At 54.4% G+C, this 21,710-nt stretch overlaps 9 protein-coding genes across 9 annotated transcripts; 6 read left to right on the top strand and 3 right to left on the bottom strand.

Moving 5' to 3' along the window:
• Positions 1–634: 634 nt before the first annotated feature.
• ISF_03866 (metallopeptidase MepB) lies at positions 635–2,865 on the top strand (the record flags this gene model as incomplete). The annotated part of the gene is made up of 3 exons (XM_018847472.1): positions 635–1,366; positions 1,427–2,526; positions 2,598–2,865. 3 exons carry the CDS (start codon positions 635–637, stop codon positions 2,863–2,865), a joined length of 2,100 nt encoding a protein of 699 aa, XP_018705052.1.
• A 334-nt stretch (positions 2,866–3,199) lies between these two features.
• Positions 3,200–4,180, bottom strand: ISF_03867 (Metallophosphoesterase domain protein; the record flags this gene model as incomplete). Its single annotated transcript, XM_018847473.1, has 1 exon — positions 3,200–4,180. The coding sequence occupies one exon, from the start codon at positions 4,178–4,180 to the stop codon at positions 3,200–3,202; it is 981 nt and encodes a 326-aa protein (XP_018705053.1).
• Positions 4,181–5,934: 1,754 nt separating this feature from the next.
• ISF_03868 (hypothetical protein) lies at positions 5,935–6,597 on the top strand (the record flags this gene model as incomplete). Its single annotated transcript, XM_018847474.1, has 1 exon — positions 5,935–6,597. The coding sequence occupies one exon, from the start codon at positions 5,935–5,937 to the stop codon at positions 6,595–6,597; it is 663 nt and encodes a 220-aa protein (XP_018705054.1).
• A 1,032-nt stretch (positions 6,598–7,629) lies between these two features.
• On the top strand, positions 7,630–9,668 carry ISF_03869 (ABC-2 type transporter; the record flags this gene model as incomplete). Its single annotated transcript, XM_018847475.1, has 3 exons — positions 7,630–8,048; positions 8,114–8,372; positions 8,511–9,668. 3 exons carry the CDS (start codon positions 7,630–7,632, stop codon positions 9,666–9,668), a joined length of 1,836 nt encoding a protein of 611 aa, XP_018705055.1.
• A 1,009-nt stretch (positions 9,669–10,677) lies between these two features.
• ISF_03870 (glucoamylase) lies at positions 10,678–11,179 on the top strand (the record flags this gene model as incomplete). The annotated part of the gene is made up of 2 exons (XM_018847476.1): positions 10,678–11,091; positions 11,153–11,179. The coding sequence occupies 2 exons, from the start codon at positions 10,678–10,680 to the stop codon at positions 11,177–11,179; spliced, it is 441 nt and encodes a 146-aa protein (XP_018705056.1).
• Positions 11,180–12,303: 1,124 nt separating this feature from the next.
• ISF_03871 (Peptidase aspartic) lies at positions 12,304–14,021 on the bottom strand (the record flags this gene model as incomplete). Its single annotated transcript, XM_018847477.1, has 4 exons — positions 12,304–12,716; positions 12,828–12,994; positions 13,047–13,799; positions 13,858–14,021. 4 exons carry the CDS (start codon positions 14,019–14,021, stop codon positions 12,304–12,306), a joined length of 1,497 nt encoding a protein of 498 aa, XP_018705057.1.
• A 950-nt stretch (positions 14,022–14,971) lies between these two features.
• On the top strand, positions 14,972–16,408 carry ISF_03872 (DUF563 domain protein; the record flags this gene model as incomplete). Its single annotated transcript, XM_018847478.1, has 1 exon — positions 14,972–16,408. The coding sequence occupies one exon, from the start codon at positions 14,972–14,974 to the stop codon at positions 16,406–16,408; it is 1,437 nt and encodes a 478-aa protein (XP_018705058.1).
• A 944-nt stretch (positions 16,409–17,352) lies between these two features.
• On the top strand, positions 17,353–18,849 carry ISF_03873 (Cellular retinaldehyde-binding/triple function; the record flags this gene model as incomplete). Its single annotated transcript, XM_018847479.1, has 3 exons — positions 17,353–17,567; positions 17,639–17,780; positions 17,866–18,849. The coding sequence occupies 3 exons, from the start codon at positions 17,353–17,355 to the stop codon at positions 18,847–18,849; spliced, it is 1,341 nt and encodes a 446-aa protein (XP_018705059.1).
• Positions 18,850–19,245: 396 nt separating this feature from the next.
• On the bottom strand, positions 19,246–19,911 carry ISF_03874 (magnesium dependent phosphatase; the record flags this gene model as incomplete). Its single annotated transcript, XM_018847480.1, has 1 exon — positions 19,246–19,911. One exon carries the CDS (start codon positions 19,909–19,911, stop codon positions 19,246–19,248), a length of 666 nt encoding a protein of 221 aa, XP_018705060.1.
• Positions 19,912–21,710: the final 1,799 nt, after the last annotated feature.

Genomic DNA, 21,710 nt, shown 5'->3' on the forward strand with positions numbered 1-21,710 from the left:
TTGATGAATTCAGCCCTGCTGCCAAGTCAGATGTATTGTACTGTGCCCGCATTACAGTGGAACTCTGTCGAACCACTGGCGTCCACGGTGGGTGGGTGCATGGCACGAGTGAAAATAAGAAAGACTTATTAAACTTAACGGGCGCGCTTACATTTTCAAGCCTGGAGGATAGAAGAGTGGAATGCGATTTGGCGCACTGGCGTGAATATTAGGGTGCTACTAGTCCTACCTCTAGCAGTGTTGCGCTATACGGACTGCAGCTAAGCTTACGGCATGGTCAACTCGTTACCTACATAGAATCGTTGTCTAGGCGCAAGTAAGAGTATTTGCTGACATTTTAACAAGGACGCAGAATGCCTCAGAAAATCCAAAAATTAATTAGAAGGCATTCCGAAATATTTATGCATGTCCAAATTTGTACATAAATTACACCATTCATTCAGTCATTGTGTACATGCATTGTACCCCGCGATCCTTCCTTCACCCCGCCTCAAGTCTGCCCCGCACATCTAAAGGCCACTTCGTCACCTGCCTCACTTCAAGCTGCTAGATATATAGAGCCTGCCTTCTCCTCGTCTCCTCGCTCCTTGTCACGCTTAGACTTTCGTATAGAACAGCTTGATACTGCTTCATCATGGCCACTGCCACAGAAAACACGCCCCCGCAGGCACCCCCCCTCTTCAATCACACGCCCGAGTCCATCACCAGCAGCACCGAGGAGCTCATTGCCCGTGCTAAGGGCATCATCGACAAGGTCGTCGCCGAGACGACTATCGAGAACGCAACCTTTGAAAACACCCTCAAGCCCATTCTCCTAGAGGACAACATCACCGATCCCATCGGCGGCGTCACCTGCTTCTACCACTACGTCAGCACCGACGCCGCCCTCCGCGAGGCCTCGCTCAAGGCCGAGGAGAAGATGTCCGAGCTGGCCGTTGATCTGCGCATGCGCGAGGATATCTTTCAGCGCGTCAACACCGTCTACCAGAACCGCGAGGCCGCCGGCCTGGACCCGGAGGCCTTGCACATTGTCGAGAGGGAGCACAAGCGCTATCTCAACGCCGGTCTGCTGCTGCCCGCCGGCCCCAACCGTGATCGCTTCAAGGAGATCCAGCTCGAGCTCAGCCGCCTGACCATCGAGGCCAGGAACAACGCCAACAGCGAAACGGGTGGCATCTTCTTCACTGCCGAGGAGCTGGCAGGTGTGCCCGAGTCGGCTGTCAACATCTCCGAGCTGGAAAAGGGCACCGGCGAGAACGAGGGAAAGTTCAAGGTCGGCTTCAAGCCCAACATCAGCGTTCCGCTGATGGAGCATGCCACCCGACCAGAGACGCGTCGTGATTACTACATTTCCAAAGAGAACAAGGTAAGTTTAGCACACTTCTGGTACGTCCCGCACGCGACTGCTAATGCATTGAAAACGTAGCTCAACATCAACACGTCCCTCTTCAAAAGGATCCTTCTGCTACGTGACGAGGCCGCGAGACTCGTCGGCTACAACGACCACGCTTCGCTCAGGATCTCGGAGAAGATGGCGCTGACCTCGGACAACGTCAACACGTTCCTCGCGGACATGCAGGTTCGCGCGGGCGTCGGCCTGAAGAACGACGTGGCCAAGCTTCTGGTGCATAAAAAGGCCGAGCACGAGACTCGTGGCCTCGAGTACGACGACGAGTTGTACATCTGGGACGTCAGCTACTACGAGCGCATCCAGAAGGAGAAGGAGTACAGCGTGGACGAGCAGGCCATCTCCGAGTTCTTCGCGCTGTGGCCGACGTTCAACGGCATGCTCGCCATCTTCCAGAAGCTGCTCGGGCTGCGCTTCGAGGAGCTCGACGCGGCGGCACGCGCGCGGCTGAGCCCGACGGGCCGCGCGGAGGACGTCGTCTGGCACGAGGACGTCAACCTGTACTCCGTGTGGGACGAGGCCGACGCGAGCTTCATGGGCTACCTGTACCTGGACATGCACCCGCGCGACCACAAGTATAGCCACTACGCCAACTTTGGCATCGGCCCAGGCTCCTCGGACAATGCTGATGGCCGTCACCACCCGTTCACCGCGCTGGTGTGCAACTTCCCTAAGCCGACCAAGGAAAAGCCGGCGCTGCTGCAGCACGGCGACGTGGTCACGCTGTTCCACGAGCTCGGTCACGGCATCCACAACCTCGTGTCCAAGACGCAGTACAGCGCAACTCACGGCACGCACGTGTCGCGCGACTTTGTCGAGGCGCCGTCGCAGATGCTCGAGCACTGGTGCTGGGTACCGCGCGTGCTCAAGGAGCTCTCGTCGCGCTGGGACACCAAGGCGCCAATCGGGGACGAGCTCGTCGCCAACCTGATCCGCACCAAGAACGTCAACAGCTCGTTGTTCAACCTGCGGCAGCTCGTCTACAGCACCTACGACATGCTCATCCACGGGCCCGCGTCGCACGAGGCGCTCGAGGCGCTCGACCTCGCCAAGGTGTGGAACGAGCGTCGCGCCGAGGTGTCGGGCATCAAGGGACCCGAGTCCACCGGATACGGCCCGTAAGTAACTTCACATCCATGGTGTCTTGTCCCGTTTTTCATTCTGTGCAATGCTAACCACGAGTAAATAGCCACTGGAGCGAGGGATACAACAACATTGGCCACTATATTGGTGGTTACGATGCCGGTTACTACGGCTACATGTACTCCGAAGTCTTCTCGGCGGACATGTACTACACGGCGTTCAAGGCAGACCCGCTCAACTCGGAGCAAGGCCACCGCTACCGCCGGATCGTCCTGGAGCGGGGTGGCAGCCGGCCCGAGATGGACCTGCTCAAGGAGTTCCTGGGTCGCGAGCCCAACTCGGACGCCTTTTTCCAGGACCTCGGTCTGGCATGAGCTTGGTCGAAATGGGCAGAGGGGGTGTGGTACCGGCGTTGACGCGTGGATGCATTTATTGGAGCATATTTTCGACTTGTCATGACATGAATTAAGCCACTTTTATGCTGCGCTGAGGCGCTGTCGATGTACAGATCGTAAATCCAGAGGGTGATTTTTCATGGAGTAATACTGGCATAGCCTTTAGTCTAACTGGTGTAGATTGCTGTTTCAAGTCTTGCTAAATTTGGCTTCGTTTACGTTAATATTGGTCCATTTGTCACCGAGAGCAAACGGGATGATGAGAAAAACATGCGAGTCAAGCCACCGCCCAGGACTGAGCAAGCTCACAACTCTATCCATAAATCCTCCACTGCGTCGGCACCTCTCCCATCTTGACCCCTTCCGGCCCCGGCAAGATCTCCCTCAGCAGCTCCTCCACGCCCATGCCCATCTCCGCGCACCTCTTCCACTGCCGCGGGTACCCCAAGCTGACCTCCTCGAACCTGCACCCGTCCCTCCAATCCGTCCTCCGGATATGCAAATGGCCACTGACCACCACCTTCGCGCCAAACCTGCGGTGCCAGTCGTCCGTGAGCCTGGTCCCGCACCACAGGCTGAAGCGCGGGATTAGCCGGAGCGCCACCAGGTCCTCGCGCAGCGGCCAGTGGTTGGCCACGACCAGCGGCAGCGTCGGGAAGCGCGCGTTCGCCGCGGCCAGCTTCGCCGCGAACCTTTCCACCAGCGCGGCGCACCACGCCTGCCGGCTCGGGTGCGGATCTGGGTGCAGCAGGAACTCGTCCGTCGCCTCCGTGTCCGCCTCCCGCGCCCACGCCACGGCGCCCTCCAGGCTCACCCCGTCCGGCCGGAACGAATAGTCGTACAGCGTGAATACGGGCGCCACCACCGCCGGCCCGCCCCGCCCCTCCCACACGGCAAAGTCGTCCTCGGGGGTCAGCACGTTGTACTCCCGGGCCACCTCCACGCACTCCCGGTACTTTTGCTCGCCGCGCGGCCCGGAGGGCCCGGCGCTGGGCAGCGTGTACAGCTCATGGTTGCCCGGACACCACCACACGGCGTCAAAACACTCCGTCGCCTTGGAACAGGCCAGCCGCAGATGGTCGGCGGACTCGCCGACGTCGCCGCAGAGGATGAGGCCGTCGCCGGGATGGGGCGTCAGGCGGGACCAGGCGGTCCGGTTGTCGGCGAAGCTGAGGTGGAGGTCGGCGATGGCGTACAGCCTGCCCGCGGGCTTTTTCGTCGGGGGTGTTTGGCTTTGCATTAAGCGCGTTGACTCTGTGCAGAGGGAGTTGGGGGAGCTGGGAGCTTGGCCCATTGATGCTGACGCTGGATGACGAGACCGCGGCACATGACGTAAGTAAGCACGAGCTGAAAGCAGTTATGCCGCATAGAGCGCTACATCAGGGAAAAACAGAAGTAAAGCTTGAATTAAATTCTATGAGTCTGTTTGCTACCGTAAAAATCCCTCATTCTTCCCTTCACCAAAACTGACCAACAGCTTGTCAATCTTTTTGAGGTTTAGTCACATTTAAGCTCGGGCAGACACCAACTGGCCTAGTTTCGCCTCATCATCTTTTCTAGCCCGAATTAATCAAGCGGCTGTTATTGCGGCTCTTATGGACAATTCATATGTTCTGCTTTTCTTTTTTCTAGAAAAAGAAAAAGGAAGAGAGAGAGAGAAAACGCCGAGTTTGTTCAGCAGGACAGCAAGGTGGTTGTCGTCCGCGGGGCCGTCTGATCTGAGCATAGGATTCGGCGTCGTTTAACTTTGAATAGACCAATAGATGCCAATAGATGAACGGTAGCATATTGACTGCACGACCTCACTCAATCAATCAGTAGCTTAGCATTTCCTTGATGCAAACTTTGGCCGTGCAGTTGACGATCCCTTCCGGCGCTGGCCAGAAAACGCCACCCATACAGCTTGGCAGTGCTGACTGCCTTGCTTACCGCGTCTCGTAACACGCGAAATGCGTCCCCCCACCCCCGGCCAGGGGCTCTGCACGCTTCCCGAGACAAGACGATACGGCTTTCCATTTTCTATATCCGGGGTGGTTACGTAAATATTGATTCGAGTCGGGGGCGGACCCGGACGGCGGGGTCGAGATCCGGCGCATTGCCCGAAATCGCATCGGCCGGCAATGACCCCTGTCTTCACGTTGTGCGCCCTGCAGCGCCAATCCTCTCACTTGCACGCAAGGTTATATTGCCAAGGCTGACAAGAAGAGGGGAGGCCAGCTCCGAGTTTTATTCCGTCTTGAGAAATTCCCGAACAGCTGCTGGCTCCTCGCGCAGTTGCCGGTCAGCAACTTGATCAATCGCGGTTGCAGGCACATATGTGAGGTGTCGTTCAATCATGAGTCTCAAGCCATGCACCTTCTACAGTATTGAAAGAGGTTCAATTGCTACCGAGAAGTTGTTAGCCTCGCAGAAACACAAGACCGCCTTATTGTAGCCAGCTTCCCGAAATGGCACAGCGTGTTGGGCAGCTGCTCGGCACATCGGGTATAAATTGTCCACGGCCACGCGCGAAAGTGAGTCTCCAACAGCCCTATCGCATGCTCTAGACCGATGCGAGACTTTGTAAAGCCAAGCAAAGCGGAACAAGTGAAAACGCCACGCGGTTGGCTGAGCTTAACTTCCAAGTCGGCGTTGGCCCAGTGCGCTGTTAGGTCTTACATGCCTTGCATGGGCCATGTTGGTGGAAATGAGGTTGAGCGCAAAATATGCATCATAGGCAAGTGCCGACATGAGCATCCGGAATGTATTGTGCTCATGACCGCGGTCATTGTCCTGTTCTACCTCGTCCGAGCTGAACAATGGCACGGCGCACGGATCTGTTGCTTCTCAGCCGGGATAGGGTATGTGAGAGGCAGAGGAACAATACAAGCTGGTCATGATTTTTCTATAAAGCTTCCAGCTTTCCCTCATTCCTCGACCGATATCTCTGTCCAGACACAGCTCCAGAGTCAACTCAAAGACTCCAACAGCAAGACTGGGCTTGACCACTCTTGTGTCTACTCCCTACTCTTTCTTCGAGCACTCAAGTCAAAGCAACCTCTGACCATCATGGTCGCCACCAAGCTCCTCCTCGCGGCCCTCGCCGGCTACGTCGCCGCCACGCCCGTGGCCTCGGCTCCGGCCGCGGAAACCACCGAGTGGACCGCGCTGGACATTGCCCACGACGCCATCAACTGGGACGGCATCAACATGCAGGCTTTCCAGGACCCCGCCAACTGGAAGCAGGACTCCAACGAGACCGCCACCACCGAGCAGACCTCCCCCAACCCCGCCGCCGCCAAGAACGAGGTCAGCATCCTCTCCGGCCCGTGCTCCCAGGGCACGTGCCCGGACTACAACGCGGGCTTCGACCTCGTCTACACCTTCACCGCCGTGCCAGAGCCGCCTGACCCAAGCTGCCCCGGCTGCCCGCCGCTGACCATCTTCTCGTCCAACTCGGACATCCGCGTCAACGACTGCAAGCAGTGCCTGCGCCACAAGGTCGGCAGCAGCCTGGGGAACAGCGTGCCGGGCGGCTGCTACAACTTCAAGACGTGCGGCCGCGACCAGGTCATCTGCGTCGACCCGGGCAAGAGCCGCGCGCACCGCATCTGGAAGGACAAGGGCCACAAGACGTGCTACAAGATGAAGGCCGAGTACCTCGGCGGCTGCGGCTTCGTCAAGTCGCGCATCGTGGTTCACCCCACGGGCGAGACTGCGTGCAACTGGTAGATTGCGGGATCAGACGCTTCGGTGTCCGGACCAGTTCAATAGCGGTTCTATTGGCTATAGGTAACTTACGACATGGCCTAGACTAGATTGTTCAAAGAATAAACTGTCGTTACCTGATTGTCTCCCTACGCTTCTCGAGTAACCACATGATAAACTGCGATAATCCAATTGAGAAGGAAAGTGTCTTGGGCAATCCGGCCGCGCTGTCGTGGGACAAGTTTGCGGCACGGGCCCGGGACGGGGGGGCCGGGTGCTGACGGTATTTCAAACTGGTGTCAAACGGCTTTATAAAGTGTGCGCTGTTGCTGCAGTTTGAAGATTCGCGCCGCACTCTCCAACAATCCCGGTAGCTTTATTGGTGCATGAGCATATAGATCTGCCAAGGAGAAAAACCTACCTCATACCCGGCCCCTGTGAAAATGATCAACGACAGCGACGGAGATTATGGCTCGGGGAGTAGACGGGGACTATATTTTTCATTGCCCGAATCTTGGTAGTACATAGTATCCACACTATCCCCTAATAAGATCTAGGTATGTACAAAGTACAAGGTGTTTCCACAAATACAGAGGGATACTATGTACATCACAAGTGTCACCTCCCGCTAACTACCCAACTAGAAGCATTCTCTCGTACCTTCAAGATGTGGGACGAGTTATCCGTACTCAGGGATTTCGGCGACTTGAAAAGGGTTGCCCGCGAACTAGTGGCGCCGACTTCCGACTTATTGCAAGGCCCGATGCAAGTTGCAAACCAAGCAGCATGGCCACGGGCCCGACGATCCGGTGAACCGGTGAACCGAAAACACAGCTGCACTGGAGATTGGCCGACGCATCTCCCACCACACCCAGCACCAATATATTTAATTTTCTAATATTAATATATAAACAAACATCGCGTCCAATTTGCTGACCATACCTGTCCGTTCCGCACATTTCGCACAAGTCGTAAATACCATCATCAACGTCGTTGAGATACATACGCTACCCGTTATTCTCGCACGCCGCCACCTAATTGATTCAATCAGTCAAGATGGCCACCGACCCAGCCCCAATGGAAGATATTGAAATGAACCGCGTCCAAAGCGCACAACTCACAAACGACTGCATCAGTTCTCTCAGCTGGAACAAAGTTCAAGTTACCGTCAAGGACCGCAAAACCGGCGATCCGCTCGCCCTTCTTGCTGATGTCTCGGGTGCTGTGCACGCCGGCGAGATGCTTGCCATCATGGGCCCCAGCGGCTCAGGCAAGACTACGCTTCTCAACGCCCTCGCCCATCGCGTAGCTGCCGCTGGCGCCACCACCAAGGGCGATATTCGTGTCAATGGCCAGTCCGTGACGCTGCAAACAATCCGAGACCTTTCGAGCTATGTTGAGCAGGAGGATGCTCTCATTGGTAGCTTGACTGTTCGTGAAACGGTCTTGTTTGCCGCTCGCATGTCCTTGCCCAGGTAAGCCAGAGCACCACCAACGTTTTTCCCCTAATAAACACGCCAATGGCTAATCCCGCTCGCAGCCACGTTGCAAAGAGAATGGTTATGCAGCGTGTCGATGACCTTATCGCTAGCTTTGGTCTTCAAAGCCAAACAAACACCATCGTCGGCACGCCTATCAAAAAGGGTCTGAGCGGAGGGCAGAAGAAGCGACTTGGTGTTGCCAGCCGCCTCGTCACCAACCCCAAGATTTTGTTTCTCGACGAGCCAACCAGTGGTCTAGACAGCGCCTTGTCTCTAGAAGTGTGCAACTACATCAAGAACATTGGCCGCCAACACAATGTAAGTAACTTGATGGAGTGACAGCTCATCGAAAAAAGAAGAAGGAAAAAAAGAAGAAGAAGAAAATCCCAGTGCTAATAAACTAAGCTCGTCATTGTTGCCTCGATTCACCAACCTTCGTCGTCTACTTTTCAACAGTTTGACAAGCTGTGCCTCCTTTCCGGAGGACGCACTTGCTATTTCGGTCCTATTCACGACGCGGTTTCCTACTTTTCCGCCATTGGGCACCCTATTCCCCCAGAGACAAACTCGGCAGAGTTTTTCCTAGATCTCATCAACACCGATCTAGACAAGGACGGCAGTATAGTCGCACGCACCGATGAGATCTGCAAGGCCTGGAGTAGTTGCTCCAATCGTTCCGAGCTCGACTCGGAACTGCAACAGTTGGTCACGAATTCCATATCCAAGAAGCTGGACTACAAGGTCGAGCATCCCAGTGCATTTATGGTCCCGTCTGTGCTTCTACACCGAGCATGGATCAAGTCTCATCGTGACATCATGGCATACGGCATTCGTGTTGCCATGTACCTCGGTTTAGCGATTCTCATGGGAACCGTCTTCTTGCGCCTCAAGACCGAGCAAAGCTACATCCAGCCTTACATCAACGCCATCTTCTTTGGCGGCGCTTTCATGTCGTTCATGGCTGTTGCATATGTGCCTGCTTTCCTCGAGGATCTCAACACTTTCAAACAGGAGCGCGCGAATGGACATGTTGGGCCGTTGGCTTTCATCTCGTCCAACTTCATCATCGGACTGCCGTTCTTGTTTTCGTTTGCACTGCTTTTCTCCGTTGTCGAGTACTGGCTATCAAACTTTCGACCCGACCCCAGCGCCTTTTTCAAGTGGGTTCTCTGGCTTTTCTTGGATCTTGTCGCCGCAGAATCCCTTGTCGTGTTGGTCTCCTCCATCTTCAATGTGTTCGTTGTTGCTTTGGCAGTGACGGCCTTCGCCAACGGCTTGTGGATGTGCGTTGATGGCTTCCTTGTGCCCATGGGTGTTCTCAACGTATTCTGGAAATACGTCTTTCACTACATTGACTATCAGGCATATGTATTCCAGGGCATGATGGTCAACGAGTTTGAGCAACGTGAATACGGCTGTGCCACTCTTCCATCTGGCCAGTATCAGTGCCAGTATCCCAGCGACTTGAATGAAAAGGGCTTGATTGCTGGCAAAGACGTTCTCAAGCAGTTCAGCATTAGCACTGGCCAAGAAGGCACCTGGATCGGTATCATGATCGGCATTATTGCCGGCTACAGGATTCTCGCTTACTTGGTGCTGGCTGTCCGCAAATAAGTAGTGGTAAAGGTTTGGATAGACTGCTGTTTTATTGCTCCCTCTTATAATGTAATAAACTTCTTTTTTTTATGAAAATTGTTTTTATTATTCAGTTCTCAGCCTTTGCCCAACATACAGTCCACCACAGCTAATAATAACATGCACGTAACATGCTAAGCGCCTGGAGCTCTGTTCCCCTTACTAAGACAGGGGTGTGGGTTCCGCTGTTTGGATGACGTCATGTAATCACCGCCAACTGGTCCGGCAACCGGCAACCGGCAACCGGCAACCACTCTCCTGCGTGCTCGGAACTCGAAATCGATCGAAACAACCACTTTGCGATTTTTTTAATACATCATCAAAACTCCGCACGATCATCGCCGGACACGTGAGCAAGACGGCTGCATTTTTATTGCCCCATCGCCTGTGTTTCTTGGCAATGGCAGCGCAAGTTATTACCACAAACAGCGCTGCAAAAGCCTGTCTGGCATGCGTAAGGCCACCTGTCTATTATTGTTCGCTCAAGCAAGACATACTAATATCGACTCAGCGCCATAAACACGTCAAATGCGATGGCCAAGATCCTTGTCATAGATGCATCAATAAGCAGGTTAGCTGTGTATATGTTGCGTCTCGCCGCGGCCACTATGCTCGGCGCTCTGCCTATACTCCTCGTGACGTTCTACATCACGTTTCAAGTGCATCAGCGGGCTCAGATATTGCTAGTACCATGGCTCGTGTCGACTCTCCGCCTGTACAATCCTTCAGCTCTCCGTTTTCAGCCCTTGCAGACCATGAACTACACACTCCAGCAGGAAGCCGAAACGATGCAATTGGCGTGAGCATTAGCAGATACGGGCAGAGTGTACTCCAAAGCCCTCCTTCAGCCGCTCCGCGAGCGAGCGTATTGGATGAAACGATCAATGCATTCTACCATTACTCTTTTCCGGCACACCCATTTGTACTCCCAAAAAGATGCCTCTCGCATGCTAGTACAGACCCGGAGATGGCAGTACTGCTGCCCGCCATGCGTTGGATCGGCTCGCTCTTTTTACACCTTCCTCAAGCTGTCAAGGAGGACTACTATTCTGATGCATACCGCTGCATATGTGACCCAACTACACCACGAAATGGATATCTTGCCCAATCTATGCTGCTACTAGTCATTGGTCTCGACGGCACGTGCAGCAGAGACGAAGCTGTGCGGCTGCTTCGACGGCTGGAAGAGCTTGCTATAGAGATTAACCTCAACCATTGCAGCTTTGCCACGACACATGGTAAAGGACTGGCCGTTGTAGAGGAGAGCTGGCGCAGGACGTGGTGGGAGCTGTACGTTGTGGACGGCATGATTGCAGGCGTGCATCGTGTGACCAACTTCGCCCTCTACAATGCAGAAGCCGATGTGCGATTGCCATGTGAGGAGAATGAGTACCTGTCAGGGGTAAGCTATCGACGCTGACATGGGTCCCAAAGAGAATCCAGTACTAACTTTATCGATAGAGTATTCCTTTGCCATCGTCTTTGGTTGAGCTTGAAGAGGACCATTTTTCCCCGGAGACAAAGGAATTCTCGTCTTTTGCATATCGCATCCTTTGCGCTCGCAACATAGGAAAGTTTATTAGGCTTCAGCCTATCCACAAATATGACAAGGACACTATATCTAGTATGGAAGCCAGCCTTGCCAGCTGGCAGCTGCATTTGCCACCATCCAAGCGGCATGCCCTCCAGAGGAACGGCAAACACGACGAGATGATGTTCCAGGCTTACATGATGTTTAACGCCACTTCGATCCTACTCCATCAGCCATTATCGCAGCTTGACGGTAGCGTAGTGCAAACCATCAACTCCTGCACTTCGCCTGAACATTTGAAATCCGAGCCCGGGAAAGAAATCTATAATTTCCACTCCAGGCACGCTATAGACTCCGCCGTGGCCATTAGCGATCTCATCACGCATCGCACCACGATGCTGGGGCACAGTCACTTCTTTGCATGCGTCGTGACGCTCTCCTCCATTGTCCATTTCAGCCATTGGGCGCTCCAAACCAACTTTTTCAGCGACGTAATACGCAGCACGGACGATCAAGAAAGCACCAACGCACGTCAGTATATCAAGCTCAACATCGGCGCATTGAAGACGCTCGCCAATGTTTGGTCTGCTGCGGATGGGGCATGCCATCAGGTACAATCCGTGGCGCAGGAGATATATCGGCTCAAGAAAAGAGTCGACCCGGAAACACAGCTTTCGAGGGAGACGATGGAAGAAACTCTAGAGCAAGCGTTGGCGGCGGATGACACGCTGTGGCAGATGTGGGCTAGTCTGAGCTGACTGGGTAGGAGACATGTTAATTGTGATAAAAAATGAAGTGAGACGAGTATATTTAGACATAAGAAGCCTTTGCAAACCAATCCGAACGCCGGGAAATCTGCTGGGTCGGCGGGCTATTCAACTATAAATGTTGCTAGGATTTATATAAATCCCTCTAAATCGAGTAAGGCGCGAATTCGAGTATCGTATGGGTGAGTATCCTGTCAAAGAAAAGAAAAACTCAAGATGACAGCATAAGTGCGTTCATCATAATTATTTTCATCCGACTGCTATGACCTTCGTGATTCATAATAAAATGTCCATCCAGCTACCATGACCTTCGTGATCAACCCGCCAACTCGACGGGAGTATGTCCGCGTGTCTCAACGGGAAGCTCCTGCGGGATATTGTGAGGGATATACTGAGGGATGCCTTGGCTGGGATAATAATCCTCGCCAGTGGCCGGCTTGCCCTCTTTAAGCAAATCACGGGCAGTATGGCTCTTGGCTTCCGCCGCCTCCGCCTCCGCCGCCGCCCTTGTCTTCTGTCTTCGTAGCAGGAACCAGACCAAGCCTCCGAGCAACGCAACGACAGCGACAGCGCCAACCGCGATTCCCGCTATCGCAGCTGTCGACAGGCCTTTTCTGTCATGCCCGTCTTGCTGCGGCTGCGACGAAGGCTGCGACGAAGGTGATGTCGCCGATCCTGTGGGGCACGCTCGTCCGCCTTGAAGAAGCGCATTCTTCTCGTCCACCACCACTAGTTCTTCATTTCGAGTTGGGTTTACTTGCCATATGGAAAATTGGCCAGAGTCTTGGTTGCTCTGCAAGTATGCCAACGAGAAAAAATCCCTTCCAAGCTTCGGCATACTTTTGGCAGTAACATCCTGAAGCGAATCGATGAGGATTACCTGAGAGGAACTGTTGCTGACAACATCGCCAGAATCTGCAATCTTTGTTTCCGGAACAATGAGTAGGCGGTTAGGGATTGCTATCTGCAGCCCCCCCTCCAAATGGACCGTCATATCGCCATCGTATCTGCTCTCTTGTCAGCAATCTCTATTGTACGGGATCCGTGCCAGATGCTTACAACTGGTTGCTTTTTGCACTAACGAGAACATTCCACCAATGAATACCTGTGGATCTTTTCCCTTCTAGCAGCCCAGTTGCGGCCAGCAGGTTGCTAAAATACGGTGTGCGAGGCATATCCATCAATGATGGCAATTCGGGATAGACACAGGCGAGCAGGGCAGTTCCGCCGTTATCAGAGGGAAATATTGACTTATCTGTGCCGTTACGGAAGTTAAGCACGATGTCGCGAATGGTCACAATCATGCCAGTCGGGCAGTTCCCCTTGACGGAGATAGCGCCAGTGTATGGCGTGCCGATAGTCTTGGCCTTGTCGTATCCACCAACGACAAATGACCCGTCTAGCTGGTCCCGGCTAGATGTGCCGTCGAGGCCCCAGAAATAACCGAACGAGCGCGAAGCAATCTTCCCAGTCTGGTACAGCGTGCCGAGGAACAGTGAACCGGACGACATTCCGATGATGTTGAGCGGATCGTACGCTTGCAGGCCCCAGTCCGAAGAGTTGGTAGCCCGGCCGATCGGGAAGTCTTCAAGTGACACATTACTGTCCAGCTCGAGGATATCTGTAAAATAGGCGTACGAGTCACTGGCAAACGGGTCTTTGGGGGGCACAAAGCTCCGGTTGGTCGACCCCCCAGACTTGGACTTGTCAGGATCGAACAGCCCCCCGCGAAACGTAGCACAGGCATCGGGCGTGTGGATGAAGTCTTCGTACAGGCACTCGGGCCCAAAGACGTAAGTGTTGTTGTTGTCCCTGGAGCTGCGTTAGCACTGCAGAGGTGAAACGCGCGGCGAAGATGGTGCACGATTACCATTTTGGCTGGAAAGCCAGCTTCTGGGGAGGTGTCCCGACTTGCATCGCTACCCCACGGCGAATCTTGCCGCTTGAAATCGTGACATTCTCGATCGAGAGACGGACGGGACTAGTCGCACAGTTGTTGCCGTGCGCGGTTGGCAGCAGGCTCCCAGCTGCCATGAGCAGGAGCAACTTCCTGAGGGAGGATATATTCATTCTGCCAAGTAATGAATAGCAGAAAACAATGCAAAGAAGAAACAGAAGAAGACAAAGAAAAAGACGGAAAGACAAGGAAAAATACGGAAAGACAAGGAAAAATACGGAAAGACAAAGAAAAAGACAGAAAGACAAAGAAAAAGACAGAAAGACAAGGACGACTCTCAACCAACACTACAGCGTGACAACCACCACAGTAAAAACCCCGGGGGGTCCAAGAAGGGAAAATCGGCGAAGAAGGGGGAGATGATGACCACCCAACCACCGATTCGCTGGACTTGCTACTGCCTCCCCTCCTGCTTCGAACATTATAGGACGATGAGGGCTATCTGCAGCCATCTGCAAGCCCTGTCACTTCATTTCACGGAACCCTTGACCGCGGATGCAGCCGAATGTGGCACCCCCTCATGATTGGCTGGTCGGTTGGGTACAGTCCGCTATACGCGCCGACAACCCCAGCCAAACCCTTGGAAGAGTTTACTTGTGACAGCCTGATGTGCACTCAGGTGAAGGGAAAAAAAAAAGAAAAAAAAAACAAACACCGCCGGTACATTATTATAGACTTTTCGTGCTGACTTTGAGTATTCTTTGCTTGTTAGTCTAAACTAACTTCTAGGTACTGGCGATGTTTTTCTGCCACCCGCGGGACAGGCAACTGTCGCTTTTCAAGTCAGGAACTGGTCAGCCAACTACGGGGGCCGCGACAGCATATCAGCTCGGGTATGACGGACAGAAATAGATGGTGTCCTCATCATGCAGTGTGGGCGGTTAACCCTGATGACTGGGGTTCTTGGAATGGGGCTGAGGTGTTCCGTCACCCGAGATGAATCCTTCTCTCGCCTCCCCATGGCTCCCAAAGCCTTCGCAACGTCAGTTGCACGACCGTCGCTCTTGATCGGTTCGACTTCCTCGCCATGATTTTGCCCTTCCTTAGTCGGCGCCAAGTGCAAATCTTGAGCTCGGCCCTTATTATTTCTCTGTGTCTTTCCGTCTATTATTTCCTTGCCACGTCGGGTGCCAGACGCTTGACCCGGATATCCAAGCTTCAACCAACCGCAGATACACGCCCCCCTCACACACCGACCGACTATGCGGCCCCAACGTCCGAATCGATGTGGTGTCAGGAACGGTTCGGCCTGCGCTTCCTGGAGAATATGCGCAACTTCACTGGCTCCTATTGCGACCCCGAAGCAAAGTCGTCGTTGAACTGCTTCTGGTCGGAGACGAAAAAGGGCCGCCTGGACACGACCTGCTATGCGAGGGGGGCTGTCTTCGACCCTGAGCGAAAGGCTTTCCACATCGACTGTCCTCTGCGTGCGGCCCAAGACAACGCCGCCGGGCTCCCTCGCGTACCGGACGACATGCACGCATACTGGTACGAAACTGGTCCGCTGCAAATTCTCAACAAGGCCCTCCTCCTAGACGCCGCCGCCGCCGCACCGAGACCGGATGCTGAGCGTACAACGATCCTTGTCAAGCGGGAAGGCACACATAATCTGTGGCATTCGCTGATGGAGATTATGAGTCTCTCCTGGAGTCTCGATGCGTTGCAGATGTCATCCACAGAAACGGGCGCCGCTTACCTGTCCCCGAGTCAGATGAACTCTACCCAGATTGTTCTGGTTGATGACTTTGACCTTGGGCCATATATTGAATTGTGGCGTCTCTTCGCCCAGAAGCCCATCCGGCGCCTGTCCGAGCTCGATGCCGAGGAGCCGCCAAGCAACATCGTTGTCCCTCTGGTCGGTGGCAGCAACCCACTCTGGCAAGGCGACTGGGAAGAGCTGAAATGCACCGAGGCTTCCCTCGTCACTACATTTGTTCGCCGCGTCCTGGACCTCTACAAAATTTCGGACGCAGATGGTGACCCTGCTCGCACCGGTGGCAGCGACGCAGACATTGTCGTGACTTTTGTTGATCGTAAAGGTGCCCGTGAGCTGGTGGACCAAGACGCCCACATCGAAGCCCTCAGAGTCGCTGTCCCGCACATGAAGTTGGACGTCGTCGACTTTGCTTCTATGCCGCTGCACCAACAGGTCCAGGTGGCGCGCCATACCGACGTGTTGATCGGGGTTCATGGCGCGGGCCTGACACACTCCATGTTTATGAAGCCTGGCGCGGTGTTGGTGGAAGTACTACCGGCGGATTTCACTCATAAAGGGTTTCGCAACCTGGCCCAGATGCTTGGCCATGGTTACTTTCGTACGCATGCGCAGCCAGCGGCGCCCAAAAGAAGGCGTGATTGGCAGCAAGACCCTGTTGAGATTGATCAACAGCGCCTGATCGATGCTGTCAGGGCCGGTGTACAAGCTATGTATTCAAGAGGGGGTAGGAGTTACGATATATCATAGATCAATTGCCAGTTCTCAGTGAATTAGACGTTATATTTCAAGCGATTCTACTACCGGATGCTCCCTACCGTGACCACAGCACCGCTGTAACCACTAATGTCGATCAGAGTAGCCTTACATTAATATTAAAAAATCTTCAAAAATTTAATCTTTCAAATCATGCTATGGAAAGATTCCGGTTCTCCTTTAGTCCATATACGAAGTCGTGAAGTGTTGCTGTTTTAACCTTTGACTCATGTGGATTATTAATAGGCCTAGTTAGGTTAGAAGTTAAACCTAATACATAACTCGCTTGCGCCATAGTTAGTACCTCCCAGCCTGGGCTAATTATTGTGCTACCGAAAGTACCGGAAAACGGCCAAAACGGCCCTTGTAGCGGCCAACAGCATCTCCAAGGCGTCGTCGCTCCACACTGGGACTTGGGGAACCTTGGCGGACAATGATCAATTGATCATCCCCAGTGGCCGATCGCAGCGGCCTTGTTAACCGACTCTAAATTTCTGCCGACTTGTAATCAAGGAACAGAGAGAAAGGTGGTTTCCTACCAACATAAATAGTACTTATCCCAAGGCCTGCCATAGACCACTTGGTACTACAATAAGCGGAATTTCCCAACAAGCAGCCCTGCATCAATTAGTTAGCATTGCTGATTTCCTACTGGCAGATTCCGTCGCTTTCGGCTGCCCCCACCTGCCGCCTCTCCCGCTGCTAGCTGCCTTGCCATAGTTACCTTCCGCCATCCACGTTGCTTTTTAGGCGCCGCCGGATCGCTCGCATTTTTTCTCTTTCCCTCGTCAGCCTTGCTCTCTTTCTCCCCTCTCTCTCACCCTGTCTGTCTTGACGACCATTGCCGCTGCGAGCCACTGGAAACTTGCGACCAGCTTTTTGCTCCAGTACTTTATTCATCCCTGCTCTCCGCTTCCCCGCCGTCTGCACTCTCCGCAATGGCTTCCAATACCCGCCAAAGCCTCGACACACCGCCCGTCTCCCGCATCAAGTCGTCAGCCTCGACCGCCAGCGCCTTCAACTACCCCCATGGTCATCTCAACTCGCTGAGTGACCAGCAGGAGGAAGCTTTTCACAAGTTCAAGGCCGTCCTTGAGGAACGCGGCGTCTGGAAGCCCGGGCCCCCACCCTCCCACAATGATCAAACGCTGCTGTACGTCGAATGCTGTGCGCCCCAAGGCGCTGTGCGATGAATGACGGTACACGCTGCTAACACGAAATTAGTCGCTATCTCCGCGCCCGCCGTTGGGTTGTAGAAGACGCTTTCAAACAGTTCAAAGATACCGAGGACTGGCGCGCCGCTAACGAGCTAGACGTTCTCTACGAGACCATCGACCTCAACGCCTACGAAGAGTCTCGTCGCCTCGTGAGTCACCCGGCCCCTGGCACAAGACCGGATATCCCGGAAATTACGCCTTTTTCGTAACATAAATCTGACACATGCCAAACAGTACCCTCAATGGACCGGCCGACGAGACCGACGAGGCATCCCGCTCTACGTTTTCGAGATCCGCACCCTTGACAACAAGACCGTTGCCAACTATGAAAAGAACGGCGCCAAATCCAACTTTTCTAAAGCCAAATCGGACGGCAAAACCCTGCCAGGCCTAATGCGCCTCTTTGCACTCTATGAGAACCTTACCCGCTTCAGCCAGCCTTTTGCCACGCAGCTCACCGACCGCGAGAACCCTGACATCCCCATTACCCTCAGCACCAACATCGTCGATGTCTCCGGTGTCGGCCTTAAGCAGTTCTGGAATCTCAAGGCGCATATGCAGGCCGCGTCCCAGCTCGCCACCGCCCATTACCCCGAGACTCTCGACCGCATCTTCATCATCGGCGCTCCCTTCTTTTTTAGCACCGTCTGGGGCTGGATCAAGCGCTGGTTCGACCCCATCACCGTCTCTAAAATCTTCATCCTCGCCCCGCACGAGGTGCTCCCCACGCTCGAGTCCTTCATTGACAAGCGCAATATTCCCAAAAAGTACGGCGGCGACCTGGACTATTCCTTTGGCCAGCTCAGCATCCCCGACCCCTCGTGGGAAGGCATCGTCGCCTGGGAGAACGGTTACACGTCCTTTCCCTCGGGCCCCATGGTCTGGGAGGATGTTAACGAGCAGCCCGACCGCCTACAGTGCATCGCGCTCGGCTACAAAGACGGCGCGCCACGTCGGGAGCGCGTCTGCACCATCCCGCGCACATGGTCGCCGCCCGAGAACGAGGCCAAGGCGACAGCGAGTGGCTCGGCGGCTGCACCCGCGGAGGTGGAGGCTACGCCCAACGAGGAGCAGAATTCGCCAGAGTCTTTCCGTACGACAGACACTCAGGCCGACACCCAAGTCGACACCAACACCGACGCCATGGAGAATCTCGCTATTGATGAGAAAAAGGTGGCAACTGAGCCCACCACCACCGTGGCCCAGACCGTCGTTTAGTGTAGTGTCGGCCTTCAACAACTGCGCATATGCATTTTCCTTGTTTTTTTCTTTTTTATCGGGATGCACAAGGAGAATGACGATTGGAACATGTCCACTTTGATGGGCCATTTTTGCACACGGTGCTATTGGATAGCAGCAGACGGGGATTTACATAGGTCATGGCGTTTTCTGCATACAATTCTTTTCTAGTCATCTTTTGTTATATACCCAGGACGGTCCTGGGACCGACAATTTGACGCATTTAGTCTCTATATAGATATACATGATATACATGACTGTTCCTATGCTAGTTGCTATTCTGCCAGTGCACATGGAGATCTAAATCTAAACCATAACCTCATTTATTGTTTCGTATACGGCCTGCCATCGCAGACCTCCTGCCACCCTCTTCGTCTAGTTCTTCTTGTAGCCTCTCCGCTTGCGCCACTCCTCGACGCCCTTTTCGACCTCTGCCCACGTCAAGCCGTCGCGGATCAGCCTCATGGTGATGCCCAGCCTCTCCGTCTCCATGTTGCGGCTCTCGTCGTCGAAGAAGAGCATGTCCTCGTACGCGACCCCCGTGCGCTTCTGCAGCGCCTCAAAGTGTCGAATCTTGCTCCCCGGGTAAATCTCCATCCCCGCGTCGAACACGTCCCCCGCGCGCTTCGCCTTTTCCCCCGCGCCCTCGCCGACGGGAACGTGCAGGATCTTGAGCAGCTCCCGGGCCAGCGCGGTGGCCGAGGTGCGCGAGGCGACGCCGAGCTTGATCGGCCCGGAGGGGGCAGCAGCGCGGGTCAGGAATTGGAGGATCTGGGGGACGTCTGGGTAAAAGGCAAACTCCTCGCCGTAGCGGTCGGTGGCGGCGGTGCGGGAGGAGGTGGTTTTGAGGGGAGGGGTGGGGTGGGTGTCGACCCAGAAGGGCCAGAGGGTGTAGTCGAGGTCGAAGACGAAGAGGCGCGGGAGGGGAAGTTGCGGGTCGAGGAGGGAGGCGGGTATGGCGGCGGAGGGGGAGGGGGGAGGAGGAGCGCCGTTGGTGGAGGAGGAGGAAGCGGCGGTGCTGCTGCGGGAGAGCTTGCGCATGGTGGGCGATGACAGAGGGGTTGAGAGGAAATGCGGAGGGTGAGACTGAGTGAGTGAGTGAATGGATGAGTGAGAGGGTGAGTAAATGAGTGAGTTGAGGTGGAGGAGCAGAATTTGCTGCCTAGGGAGGCTGACTAGGTGAGGTGTTTGAGGCCATCTCCACATGGTGTAGGGTAGCAAGAACCTCATCGAGTTTTCAAGTGGTTCAGACGGATAAGTAGTGGCGATTACAAGACGAAAAAGATAAGAGCATATATTCAAGTTACTGGGAAATAAGCTGTAAGCAATTCTGGATTAGGAAAAGTATCTTGCTTCGTTTGCGATGCAAAAACCCGGCGTAAAGCGCGTCTTCCGCATGGTCGGCATCCAACTTCCACTGCAGCCACTTCTTGGCCCAACTCCAACAGCAGGACTTCTTCCTCTTTTATAACTGTCCATCGATTAGGGAGTTTTTACTTCTAAAAACGGGAAAAATTATGACCAAACTCACCCTCACCGTCTAAACCCCGACCTACTTGGGCTTTGAACTCGCAAGCAGCCTCGAGACGCTAGCATCTGCCGTGGTGAGCGTGGAGAGCCATCAAGAACAAGCGAAGCATCCCTCGTGACAGAAGGTCTCGCCTTCCTTCTTGACCCTGGTTACAATGACGTCTTTGGCACGCCAAAAAAGTCTACCCCCCCCTGTCACATCTCCACTCTGCGCAATCTTCAACGTGGAAAAGCTCAAAGGGGCATCGATTGAAGCCGAACTCGGCGCCGTCCTTTTCGTCTCTGATGAGGCACAGATACGACTATTGGCCAAGTCATCGTTTCTCCTTTATGCCGTATCTTCTTCTTGTTTTTGGAAGAAAGAGCGTCCGTGGCGCTGACTGACCAGGGCCGTCGGGTCAATGCGCCATCCGTCGATCCAAACGAGATCCAGCGACCGCGCGTGAGAGATGCAGCAAAGCCCGGTCCATGCACCGACAAACTCTAATAGATTGACTCGGCGACCCTGGGGAGGGAGGGGGCCGTTGTCACAGGGCCGACTTCAGCCGATCTGAGAAACGTGTCACAAATCAAGAAACGACAGAACACGGAAAGAAGCGCCACCTTTGGTCAGCAGACTCGGCATCGATCACGACTGGCGCAGCGTGCCACTAATACCTCAGATCTGGGAAAGGCACAGTGATGCGTTGGCAGGGCGTGGGGTTCACGCCATGGCCTTCCGCCACTACGACAACAGGACAAAGACAGCAGCAAGGCACAAAGTTTTTGTCTCAACCAAGATCAGATTGCAACTATCAGCCTATATCGAAAGAAATCGGCAGAAAGAAAAGAGAAGAAGAAGCGAGGTAGACACGAAAAGCAGGCATTGGCTTCAAAAGGAAGAGCAGAAACCAAATCTTGTCCCCCTCCTCTCCCCCCCCTTATTTGTCCCCTTTGTCAGTCCGCCCCGACGTATCTTGTCACGGACATCGATCGTTGCTTGCGTTTCGTCTCGAAGTCGGGGCGACTGCTGCTGAACCGAGCTGCGCTCAACACCGGTTGCTGTGGCGGGCTTTGCCCATGGGGCGACTTAGTGGCCGCAGCTGTCGCACTTGCAGCTGTCGCAGCCGTTGGTGCAGTTGCAGGAGGAGCAGTTGCTAGTTTGGTCAGCCCGTTGTGCTTCTTCTCTTGGTTCTCGGTTGAGCTGAATTGCTTGGAGCAATGGGGTTCGTCGTAGAACGACTTAGCTCTTTGCTCTCAAGCTCTCTCGTCTCCCCGAGGGAAGAAGGGCAGAGATTATTTGAAGAAGGGAACGTACCAGGGATCCATTG

The sequence above is a fragment of the Cordyceps fumosorosea genome, assembly GCF_001636725.1.
Source record: "Cordyceps fumosorosea ARSEF 2679 chromosome Unknown scaffold_8, whole genome shotgun sequence".
Classification (NCBI taxonomy): Eukaryota; Fungi; Ascomycota; class Sordariomycetes; order Hypocreales; family Cordycipitaceae; genus Cordyceps; species Cordyceps fumosorosea.